General features: G+C 39.5%; 1 protein-coding gene across 1 annotated transcript; it reads right to left on the bottom strand.

Annotated features, from left to right (window-relative positions):
- Positions 1 to 1,358: 1,358 nt before the first annotated feature.
- LOC102288075 (olfactory receptor 7A17) lies at positions 1,359 to 2,324 on the bottom strand. The gene has a single exon (XM_014483591.2). It carries the CDS (start codon positions 2,322 to 2,324, stop codon positions 1,359 to 1,361), a length of 966 nt encoding a protein of 321 aa, XP_014339077.2.
- Between the last annotated feature and the right edge of the window lie 10,284 nt (positions 2,325 to 12,608).

The following is a 12,608-nucleotide window of genomic DNA, read 5'->3' as shown; positions in this document are numbered from 1 at the left end:
TATTCTGATATTTAAAGATAGTATTCAACATTCCTGCCTTTGAATTTTATTACAGAAAATGGTGTTAAAAAATACTCCATTGAAGTTTCCTCCCTGTTAAGCAGTAGATTGGTAGATGTGTTTGGTTGCATAAATTGTGACCTGACTCACATGACTGGATAGGCGATCAAGTTCTCTAGTGAGTCACCTTTGATCGTGAGATGCACATACATATACATATATAAAGAGTTGACTCTTGAGTAATGCAGGGGTTGGGGCAATGACACCCTGTGCAGTTGAAAATCTGCTTATAACACTGCAATCAATGCTCCTTATCCACAGTTCCATATTCTATGATTCAATCAACTCTCTTTTAAAATTATATAAATTTCATTAGATTTCACTTGTACTTTTTTTATATGAGTAATTCATCTCATAACTATTCTTTCAGGAAAACAAGGCAAAAATTACTTGGGATGATATATGTCATTTAAGAAGAAATTCTTCCTCATGTTACTCCATAAAAAATGAGAACGTCCAAATATTTCATATCCAAAGTTTGGAGAATTTTGAAATAGAAAAAAAACAAAACTTTTTAAAAATACCTATATAATAGACTGAGAAGAAAACTTAATAAAGTGAGTCACTGGATTTGTATAGAGAGCTTGAATTAAAATAAAATGGATATTCCAAGAAACAGAGAGGAGTGAATTTTATTACACAATGGACTGGTTGCATTGTGTCCTGCATCTGGTTGCAGGACTATTTTCTATGAAATCAAGGGTAGCTCATCACCCCCAGGGCAATTGACTGCTTTGTGACTGCCATCCCATTGAATCTCTTCAGAGTTCTCTTTATGTCTTTCTTGCTCAGAAAGCAGATAAGGGGGTTCAGCATGGGTGTGGTTGTGATGAACAAATAAATTATGCAGGAAAAAATGATAAACTTTTGTTTCATATTTGACTGTCTAATGAAATTGTGGAAATGGCTTCAGTTGCCAAGTTGGTACTTTTTCCCAGAGAAATAGTACAACTCATGATTTTTCTTTTAGTAAACTGAAAAATAAATTGTTCAATATAAAACATTTCACCTCAGAAGAAATTATTCTCAAGGAATGCATGAAGAATCATGAGGTAAATGGGAATTTCCATATATTCCACTTAAGTCTGCAAATCAATTTGTGGAAGTAGAAAAATGACAAAGGAAAAAAGATAGCAAATAGCATAAAGGTTAGTCAAGAGAGCTAGTTAACTTGTATAAAGAAGTTGAAATGAAATAAATGGACATATCAGGCAGTAAATTGAAGGAGCAAGTGCTCTTTTAACAATATGATCAGAAAATCACAATTTTAGCCTCAAAGGCATTGCTTCTTGCAAAAATCAACACTTCTTCTGCCTCAACACAATTGGTTCTAATATAGTTGCCATCCTTAAGAATTTTCTCAGAGCCCTCTTTATGTCTTTATTCCTCAGACTGTAGATGAAGGGGTTCAGCACGGGTGTGACCACAGTGTACATCACCGAGGCTGTTACACTTGAATGTGAATTGTGGGTAACAGCAGGGGTAAAGTACACTCCTAAGGCTGTACAATAAAATAAGGAGACAACCGAGAGGTGAGATGCACAGGTGGAAAATGCTTTATACTTCCCCTGAGCTGATGAGATTCTATGTATGGAGGAAACTATCCTAGAGTATGAGTAACATATCCCAGCAAATGGACCACCACCCAACAGCCCAACTGCAAAGTACATCATGGTTTTATTTAGAAAGGTGTCAGAACAGGCAAGTTGGATCACCTCTTTGAATTCACAGAAGAAGTGGGGGATTTCCAAGACTGTACAGAAAGACAGGCACAGGGCCAGTAAAGTTTGTAACAAGGAATTCAGGGCACCTATCATCCAGGACACCAGAACCAGCAGTGCACACAGCCGGGCGTTCATGATGACTGTGTAGTGCAGTGGGTGACAGATAGCAACATACCGGTCATAGGACATGACGGTCAGGAGGAAGTCATCCAACTGTACAAATAGTATGAAAAAATATACCTGAGTGAAGCAGTCTTCATAGGAAATGACTTTGCTTTGTGTTTGTATATTCACCAGCATTTTGGGGATGGTGGTGGAGATGAAACAGATGTCCACAAAGAACAGGTTGGAGAGGAGGAAGTACATGGGGGTGTGGAGGTGGGAGTCTGAGATGATGGCCGGGATGATGAGCAGATTTCCAACCACAGTGATCAGGTACCAGGAGAGGAAAAGCCCAAATAGGAGGGGCTGCAGTGCTGGTTCCTCTGAAAATCCCAGAAGAATAAATTCTGAAATTTGTGTTTTGTTGCCTGGTAACATATTTTGGTGGTCACTATTAGGAAACAAAAAAAGAACATGATTAATTTTTGCACATGTGGGCATTAATATAGTGAAAAGCTGTAAATTACACATTTTTATAGTATTCAAGGTATCTTCTATGACATCTGTGATTAGAAATTCATGTTTCACACTCAGGCTTTTAGACAACAGCTCATGTATTACCCAGTTTAAATGCAAAATTCTTCCACACATTTGAGAAATTTATGTTGAATACTTACTATCTTCTGGGGTGAATGTATAGGATGCTAAGAACAAAACTCCCTACAGCCCAATAGTGAGTAAAAATATAAATTAACAAATACAAAAACACATTGCCATGTCTTATAGTGAAAGATGCTGTGGAAAAAAATCACTCTATAAAATAGAGTACATGGAAAAACAAAGCAGGTATAAGACAGGGGCTTCCCTTGTAGCTCAGTTGGTAAAGGTTTGGCCTGCAACTCAGGAGACTTCGGGTTTGATCCCTGGGTCAGGAAGATCCCCTGGAGAAGGAAATGGCAACCCACTCCAGTATTATTGCTTGGAGAATCCCATGGACAGAGGAGCCTGGAGGGTCCTCTGGGGTTGCAAGACTGTGGGGTCACAAGAGTCAGACACTACTTAGCTACTTTGACTTATAAGATAGAGTGGAGGTGTTATGATTTACTGGGAGCTCAGGGAGACCTCAAACAAGGAGAAATTTGAACAGAGACCTGATGGAAGACAAAGTGAGATATTGTGTTATCTGGGAGAGGAGAGTGCGAAGAGTCAGTGCGAAGTCACTGAGGGTGGGACTTGTTTCAAATAGTCAAGGCTCAAAGGAAGCCAAAGTGTCCAGGGGAATGAGCAAGGGGAGTAAAGGAGATGACATCAAAGGATGCTGATGACCTCCCTGCTGTTGCCAAAACTGCAAGACACAAAGAGTCCCTCATGCATATGTTCTTCCTTTCACATTTTTGTTTTGCTTTAAAATTTAAATTGATTCCTTTGAATAGAAACAGATCCTTATTTTCATCTTCTGGGTAACACTTTTGTGTCTGTCTTTTACAGGTCACATTTTGGAGAACTGCTCATTCCCCACAAAACAATCTCACACAAATAGAGCACTTGATTACTTACTGGGCTTATTACTCCCTGTGTGTCCATGCTAAGTTGCTTCCATCCTGTCTGACTCTTTGTGACTCTATGGACTGTAGCCCAAGGCTCCTCTGTCCGTGGGATTTCCCAGGCAAGAATACTGGAGTGGGTTGTCATTTCCTTCTCCAAGGGATCTTCCTAATTCAGGGATTGAACCTGAGGCTCCTGCATTGCAGGCAGCTTCTTTACCATTGAGCCACCATGGAAGCCCCATCACTCCCTAGTTCTCAACTCCAGCCACAATGATTAGGAAAGGAATAATACAAAGCAAGTTGTCAACATCAAAGCATCTTTACCCTAGAGAATGTAGAAACAGTACCTAAGTTCTAGTTGGTGAGCCTCCTATGGGGCTTCATTTTAATATGACCATTTTGTGCTCTGTATTAAAAGATAAATTTAAAAAGCAGTTCGAAATATGAAAAAGAAGAAAAGGACGTGGGGAGGAAAACAAGGATCACCTGTGGGTCATATCTCTTCCTGGTTGCCTTATTTTAGAGCACATGTCTTAGATTATGTATACCTCAGTTTTGCAGGCATTTCATCTTCTAAGACAAATCTAATGACCTCAGTGATATATACCATGGTCACCCCCATGCTGAACCCCTTCATTTACAAATCAAGATCTAATCAGCTCAGTTGGTCCCTGAGAGACTGTGATGACAAAGCTTCCTTAGTAGTGGCAGCATTCCAACCCCAGTTTTATCCCCTTGATGCTCAGAATACCTAATGGAGCAGCCTACAGCAATTTATCAAAAGAAAAATGAGTCATTATCTTTATGCTGTCAAAACATGTTTTATAGTGCTTTATAATGTAAAAGCTTTTATTCTTTTTCTGTTAAAATGGCAAAGGAGGAAAAAGAAACATCCTACTGGTTGAACATTGCACTAGAAAACTAACAACAATTGATTATTATTTGAAAACGATTAAAAATTATTAGAAACCATTGTTATGTTAGAAATATTAGCAACAGAAAATATACAAAGTTCAACAATAAATTAAGTTTTAAAACATAACTGGTAAAAGGAATGTAGCCCACCCAGCTCCTCTGTCCATGGAATTCTCCAGACAAGAATATTGGAGAAGGTTGTCATTCCCTTCTCCAAGAAAGACTTTTCTACATGATCTTCAATACAAAAAAAAAACTGAATCAGAAAACCAGCATCTGAACTGTAGATCTAACACATGTTAGCTGTATGAACTTAAGAAAGACTATAGATCCATTCTAAACATTAATATCCTTATTCAGTGGGAATAGTGGTGTCCATCCTTCTACATCGGTAGGCAAATGTATGTAAAAAGCTTAGCATAGTTCTTTCATGTTATTATGTGAATGATTATCATTGGTGATGAGATTTAACTGATTTTTTTTCTTCTGTCTCATAAATTTCTCCATTGCTTTCCCACTTATTCCTAAAGAAGTCTTACAAATTAAAGCTCAGTAGCATACTTGTTTTCATATTAAATCCATATTTTTTCATGTGAATATCCAACATGAGAGATTATGCTGTGAAATGTATGTCTCTGTTGCAAGATAGTATCTACCTCCATGGGAATATATCTTTCTAACTAACGCAGAATGTGCTTTAATGCATCACATCTTTAAAAAATGTCTTTAGTTCACTGCACAGGCCTCTAAACCTACTTTTCCTACTCCCGTTATCTAGGAAACTCCTTTAATATCCTCTAATTTTACTGGAACAACTTTATGCTCCCACTTCCTTCCCCACTCTCATCCAACTGGACTTGAATTCCCATCACTTAATCATCAACAAGGATTCATGTTGCTGAGTCCATCAGACAGTTCTCTTTTTAACATATTAAAAAATGAACTATAAATTAATTAGCCAACCTACCAAACAAGCACGGCAAATATCTCGAGTCTGTACTAGACTTATTAGGCTCTCAAGTGATTTCAAATAAAAGTTTTTCACTTCCATTCTCTCTGAATCTTTCCTGAACTACCTATTAAACTCATAGACTCACCTAGATGGGGTCTATGAGAGGAAAATCTGTGTGGATATACAAATTCCTCCCTGGATGGTTGATGGTGAAAACTGAAGCTCTGTTGCCAGGAAGGTACCCCAGCCAGAATTTTTACTCCAAAAGCATCAACCATGTCCTGTGCAGCTCAAGGTTCTACATCTACAGGGACTGTAACACAGGAAATATTTACAGCTCCTTATGTCTGCTCATTAGGCACTGTTTCCTTTGTTACTCCAATCTCAGAGTACATCACTTCCCTGTGGGACACTAGAAACAGAATAAAATTTTCCTGCTGAAACTGTTCCCATGAGACAAGGTTGGATATCAGTTGAATCTAGTTTGTATTACTTCTTATGAATTCTCCAGCCTTCCAGAGATCTAACCTCCTTGCACTTTATCCTAACCTTCAGTTAGCATTTTTTAATCTAAAAAGGAGGAACCTATTTTGACTAGTTTCCATGGACTTCTAAATTATTGTCTTATTCCAAGTATCAGGCAACTGTATGCTCCTGGGTTCTGTCTCATCACTACAAATATTTGGAGTGACGGACATTAAAGCCCTTGGCGTGTCACAGCTCTCAGGTCTCAAACAGACCATGTTAAAGCTCTTAGACAAATCAGTGTTACAGCTCCGTGTTACAGCTCTATTTAATTTAGAAAATAGCAGGAAAATCCATCCTTGAGGCTTGAGGGCATATCGACCCAAAGACAAAGAGAAGAGTGCCCCAGCGCATGGGAGAGAGACCCGGCCCTTTGGCTCCTCTTTTATATTTTTTTTTTCCCCCCCCTGGGCCTGTCTATGTAAATTGGGCTAGCCAGAGGCACTATTTATTCTACCTGAGGTCCTCACTCTGGTCCTTGGACCTTCCCTTTGTTCTATATTTACAGGCTTTTCCCTTCCTTGTCTTTTGCTGCTGTCAAGTCACTTCAGTCGTGTCCGACTCTGTGCAACCCCATGGACTGCAGCCTACCAGGCTCCTCCATCCATGGGATTTTCCAGGCAACAGTACTGGAGTAGGGTGCCATTGCCTTCTCCCTCCTTGTCTTTTAGCCACTGCCATTCTGGACTCCTGTTTCCTATTCTAACTACCTAACACAGGGATCAATAGCTCCTGATATATCCAGAATATTGGTAATCCCTCTTCAACAAAAGAGTTGTATTGTTTGCTACAAAACCATATACAATCTTTGGCTTCATGTGACGTTTGACAAATCAGATTTAACTATAATTTAGAGCAGTTATTTACTCCTCTTTAAAAAGATTTGTTACATGACATATTTAGATATATATTTAAAATCACCCACAGAACTGTTGTTGTTTAGCCACTAAATTGTGTCCAACTCTTTGTGATCCCATGGACTGCAGCCCGCCAAGATCCTCTGTCCTTCATTATCATCGGAGATTGCTCAAATTCATATCCATCAAGTCAGGGATGATATCTAACCATCTCATCCTCTGCTGCCCCCTTCTCCTCCTGCCCTCAAACTTTCCCAGCATCAGGGGCTTTTCCAATGAGTCAGTTCTCCTCATCAGCTGGCCAAAGTATTGGATATTCAGCTCCAGCATCAGTCCTTCCAATGTATATTCAGGGTTGATTTCCTTGAGGATTGATTGATTTTATCTTCTTACTATCTACGGGACTCTCAGGAATCTTCTCCAGCACCACAGTTCAGAATATATCATTTTTGCAAACATTTGCTTTTTAATTGAAGGATAATTGCTTTACAGAATTGTGTTGTTTTCTGCCAAACACGAATCAGCCATAAGTATATATATATATATCCCCTCCTCTTGAAACTCCCACCCATCTCCCACCCCATACCACCCCTCTAGGTTTTTACAGAACCGTTATCACCCAAAACATGTGGCTTCCTGTCCATCTGAAGGTTCTTGCTTTCCCTTGTCTGCCTATGGTCCTCGCTGTTTATGAGACGTGGGATTTCCTGCCACCAGGCCCTGCCCCGATTTTTCTGTTCATCCTTAGCCACCTGCCTGCTGTCACACACTGACACAGGGAGCAGCTGTTTGGGAACAGATGGCTCAGTGGTAAAGAACCCGCCTGCCAGGGCAGGAGATGCAAGAGACTTGAGTTACATCATTGGGTCAGAAAGATTCCTGGGAGTAGCAAACAGCAACTGTAAAATGAAAACATCTCCTGCCATATCAATAAACAAGAAATGTCACAGCCATCAGCTATCTCTGGCCTGCAAATGTTCAATGGGGGTGGGAGTGGCTCCTAAAACTGCAATCCAGCAGATGCTGCCACACCCCCAGTGGGGGAATGCAAGAAGCAGCCATTTGCCACATTTGCCCCTCCTTAAGAAGAACAAAATCCAGCAATCCCACTGCTGGGCATACACACTGAGGAAACCAGAAGGGAAAGAGACATGTGTACCCCAATGTTCATCACAGCACTGTTTATAATAGCCAGGACATGGAAGCAACCTAGATGTCCATCAGCAGATGAATGGATAAGAAAGCAGTGGTACATATACACAATGGAGTATTACTCAGCCATTAAAAAGAATACATTTGAATCAGTTCTAATGAGGTGGATGAAACTGGAGCCTATTATACAGAGTGAAGTAAGCCAGAAGGAAAAACACCAATACAGTATACTAACGCATATATATGGAATTTAAAAAGATGGTAACAATAACCCGGTGTACGAGACAGCAAAAGAGACACTGATGTATAGAACAGTCTTATGGACTCTGTGGGAGAGGGAGAGGGTGGGAAGATTTGGGAGAATGACATTTAAACATGTAAAATATCATGTAAGAAACGAGTTGCCAGTCAAGGTTCGATGCACGATAGTGGATGCTTGGGGCTAGTGCACTGAGACAACCCAGAGGGATGGTATGGGGAGGGAGGAGGGAGGAGGGTTCAGGATGGGGAACACATGTATACCTCTGGTGGATTCATTTTGATATTTGGCAAAACTAATACAATTATGTAAAGTTTAAAAATAAAATTAAATTTAAAAAAAAGAAAACTGAAAAAAAAAAAAAAGAAGAACAAGGAAACAGGGTTTGGCCCAAGATAGCCAAGGTGCGTATGAAAGGAATGAATTCAGTGAGTCCAGAGGCTTACATCTTCCCATACAAAGAATGCTAAACTCCTTAATTTGATATCTGACTTTGATGTTCAGCCTGCCTGCTGCCTTTGTTGCAAAGGTGTATAGCCTGACTCCCCTCCTTTTTCCTTGGAGCAGTTTTCTCAGAGCTACTGAGATGCTGTCTCCAAGGCTGGGGACAGTACCAGCAAATAAAGTAACTCTCTACTTTCAGGTTGTGACTATATTTTTTAGTCAACACAACCCATTCTAATATTCTTTCCTGGAAAATTCCATGGACAAAGGAGACTGATGGGCTACAATTCATGAGGTCACAAACAGCTGAACACAACTGAGCACACACACACACACGTGAAACCCATTAACAGTATAGGAGCTATATTTTGATATTCTTTCTATTTTGCAGTTTTGTCTCTGGTTTACTTATTCCCTTTGTCTGAATCTCCACTCTAAATCAGGATTCAGAACACTGTTATCACAGAACAAAATGTAGTCACAGCCTGTTTTGTAAAAAGTTTTTATTGGAACACAGCATAGTGGATTGAATGGTGGGCCCTCAAAAGATATGTCTACATCCTAACCCCTTGTACCTGTGAATGTGACCTTATTTGGTGGGAAAAAATGTCTATTACACATATAATTGAGGACTTCTAGTGAGATCAACTTAGATTATCCAAGTGGACCCAAAATCCAATGATAAATGTATTTATAAGAGATACAGAGAGGAGATACACAGGTTTGAGAAGAAATTGTGAAACTTGGGTATCCTTTCCTGGTCCAATGTGGTACTCACCAGCATGTGTTGATTTTTCTCTCTTTGATAGTAGCCATTCTATCCATCCCTGGAGGAAGAAAGGGCAATTTCCAGTATTCTTGCCTGGAAAATCCCATGGAAAGAGAAGCCTGGTGAGCTACACAGTCCCAAAAGTTTGCAAAGAATTGGACATGAGTGAGCAACTAAGCACAGCACACAGCATTCTAACCATGGGAAGTGTATCTCTTGTTTAAATAGTGGCTTTGGTGTCCATTCCTTTGGTGATTAATGATGTTGGGCCTCTTTTCATGTGCCCATTGATGAATCTGATGCCTTCCTTAGAAAACTGTCCATTGAGGATCTCCTGCTCATTGTTTTAATATGGTTGCTTTTTTGTATTGTGTTGACTGAATATAATTTGCAAATACCTTTCCCCATGAGAAGGTTGCCTTTTAATTTTGTTAGTGGTTTCCTTCACTTTTTCAGAGCTTTTTAGTCTGATGTATTTCCCTTTGCTTGCTTTTACTTTTTCATTGACTGAAGAGATGCATCCACAAATGTATTTACAATTTTGATCTCAAAGAGGTACAGCCTATGTTTTGTTCTATGATTTTCAATGTTTAAGTTCTCAAATCTAAGTTTTTAATCTGTATTGAGTTTATTTTTGTATACTAGCATAGTAGTGCAGATCCATTTCATTCTTTTGTACCAAGTGGTACTGGAAAATATTCCTTTCCACATTGTGACTCAATTACCAAACTGAAGGAGTTATAGTTATTTTAATGCTTTTTCTCTCTAAAACTTACATGGTATTTTTAAACAACTTATTTTGATATAGAGTTGCAATTTTTCTGATTCTGTCACCTTAGGCATAGTTTTGTGTCCTTGTGCCTTTTTATTCAAGGTAAAAGAGAACATTTCAACATTTCTTATAAGGCATTCTAGTGATGCTAAACTCCCAGCTTTAGTTCGTGTGTGAAAGCCTTTATTTTGCTTTCCTATCTGAAATAAGAGGCTTCCCCTCTAGCTCAGGGGTAAAGAATCCACTTGCAATACAGAAGATTCAGGAGACAAGGGTTCTATCCCTGGGTCCAGAAGATACCCTGGAAGAGGAAATGGCAACACACTCCAGTATTCTTGCCTGGGACATTCCAAGGACAGAGGAGTCTGGTGGGCTACAGTCCAGTCCGTGGGGTTGTAAAGAGTCAGACAATAGCTGATCACACACACACACACACACACACACACACACACACACACACACACACCTGAAGTTTAACCTTGCTGAGTAGAGTATTCTTGGTTGACAGTTATTATCTTTCAATATTTTGAGAAAGTCACTCTATTCTCTCTCGTCCTATGGAGTTTCTCCCACGAAATCTGCTGATACCCTAATAAAGGTACCTTTGTAGGTTACATTTAATATTCTTTCTTTGTCATTGACTTTCAACAGCCTTAATATGTCTGTCTTGGAGTAGGTCTTTTGCATTGAGACATTTAGGTGTCCTATTATGATAGCTTTGTGGACTTGTACATATAGTTCCTTCCCCAGGCTTGGAAAATTCTATTATCTCTATATATCTCTATCTAATCTCTGTTCCTTTCTCTCTCTTTTTATTCTGGGATAAAGTGAAAGTAAAGTCGCTAAGTCGTGCCTGAATCTTTGCGACCCTGTGGACTGTAGCCTACCAGGCAACTCCGTCCATGGGATTTTCTAGACAAGAATATTGGAGTCGGTTGCCAATTCCTTCTCCGGGGGATCTTCCCGACCCAGGGATTGAACCCAGGTATCCCACATTTTGGGCAGACGCTTTACCGTCTGAGCCACTGGGGAACTCATTATCTTTCTTACCTCTTCTAATGGAGTCAGATGTTTCTCACAGAATATCCTCATTAAAATCTTAGTTCTGTCTTCACTTCTCCTAAATCTCTCTACCTTTCAGCTCACTGTTACTCACATCCATAATGCATCCTTTACTTCCAGTGTTTTCTAAGGCATCCTTTGTCTCATTTATTGAGTTGTTCAGCTCCAGAATTTCTGCTTGGTCATGTCCATGAGTTTTCATCTTTTTGGAAAGTGCTCCTTATGTTCATTATTATTTTTATCCCTGAGCTTATTAATGTGCCTTTATCAGTTTTACTATAACTTGAGTTTCTTCCAGATGCTGCTTTGAATTTTCTATTTAATCACAATTTTCCATGATGTTAATATTAGTTCATGGAAAATTGTTATTTCCCTTTTGTGAGTCCATGTTTCTCTGGTTTTTCATGATGCTCACTAGATTGCTCTTCTGCCAGTGCATTTGAAATAGCAAACACCTGCTTTATATGGGTAAACCTTTGTTTATTTTGATTCTAAGAATTCAGATTGCTAACTAGAAGCCCTTCTTTGTTTCTCAGTTAAGCTCTATTGAACAAGGTTTTAGTTTCTTCTATATGACCTACAACTGCCTATAATTGAGAAACTGCAGTGCTGCCCTTCAATGTTTCTACCAAATGTTTTGCCTGGTGCCTTGTAGTCACTGCCAGTGCCTCCAGGATCACTGATACCTCCAGGTCCACTGGTGCCTTGGTGCTGTCAGTGTTCTTTCTGTGGTTGGCATCTCTGCTGTGGGAATCAGGACAGTGGGTACTTTTCATCATCCAGGGTCACCTGGGTCACGGTCCCCACCATCACCCCACCACCATCTTCCTGTGGTTTTAGATGATGGCTACATCTAGAAGTCCAGGGTCAAGTGTTCCACCTCACTGGTGCTCTGGGTCCATGGGCTCAGCTGCCTCAACCATAGCACTGGGACCAGGGACACTGATTCTAAAGTTGCTATGGTACTACTTCCCCTACATGTTCTAATCAGCCTACCTTTATGTGCTACATATATGTGAATCTCTGGAGGTCTGGTGTGTTGGGCAGAGGGAACTTTCTTAAAGTATAGATGTTTTACTAATAGTTGAATGAAAGGGAGAGACAAAGGAGTATCTTATGTTACCATGATGCTGACATACTAATGATAAACTCATTTTTCCATAAACTCTAACGTAAGAGGCACTCATAATGGAGAAAACTATCATTTACCAGTGAAGAAAGAAGTACACTATGCAAAAACCTTTAGAATCACAAAGTAGAGAAAGACAGATGAATATAGACTCATGAGGAGCACAGCAGAGACCAGAACAACTCCATGCTACACAGTTTCATTTGATAGTGAAGGGGTTATATTAAAACATTTATCATTAGGATGAGTTCTAATGTAGCAATGTCCAATGATATGACATAAAAGCTAACAGAACTGAGAGCAACATTAATAATCTAATCCTTATAATTCTAGACATTT

Source organism: Bos mutus, chromosome 7 (assembly GCF_027580195.1).
Source record: "Bos mutus isolate GX-2022 chromosome 7, NWIPB_WYAK_1.1, whole genome shotgun sequence".
NCBI classification, from domain to species: Eukaryota; Metazoa; Chordata; class Mammalia; order Artiodactyla; family Bovidae; genus Bos; species Bos mutus.
Note: the sequence above shows the minus strand (reverse complement) of the source record. Positions and strands in the feature narration are given on the sequence as shown.

Bases quoted from the DNA above. Each gene is read 5' to 3' on its own strand.
- LOC102288075 (XM_014483591.2), bottom strand. From the start codon at position 2,324: ATGTTACCAGGCAACAAAACACAAATTTCAGAATTTATTCTTCTGGGA.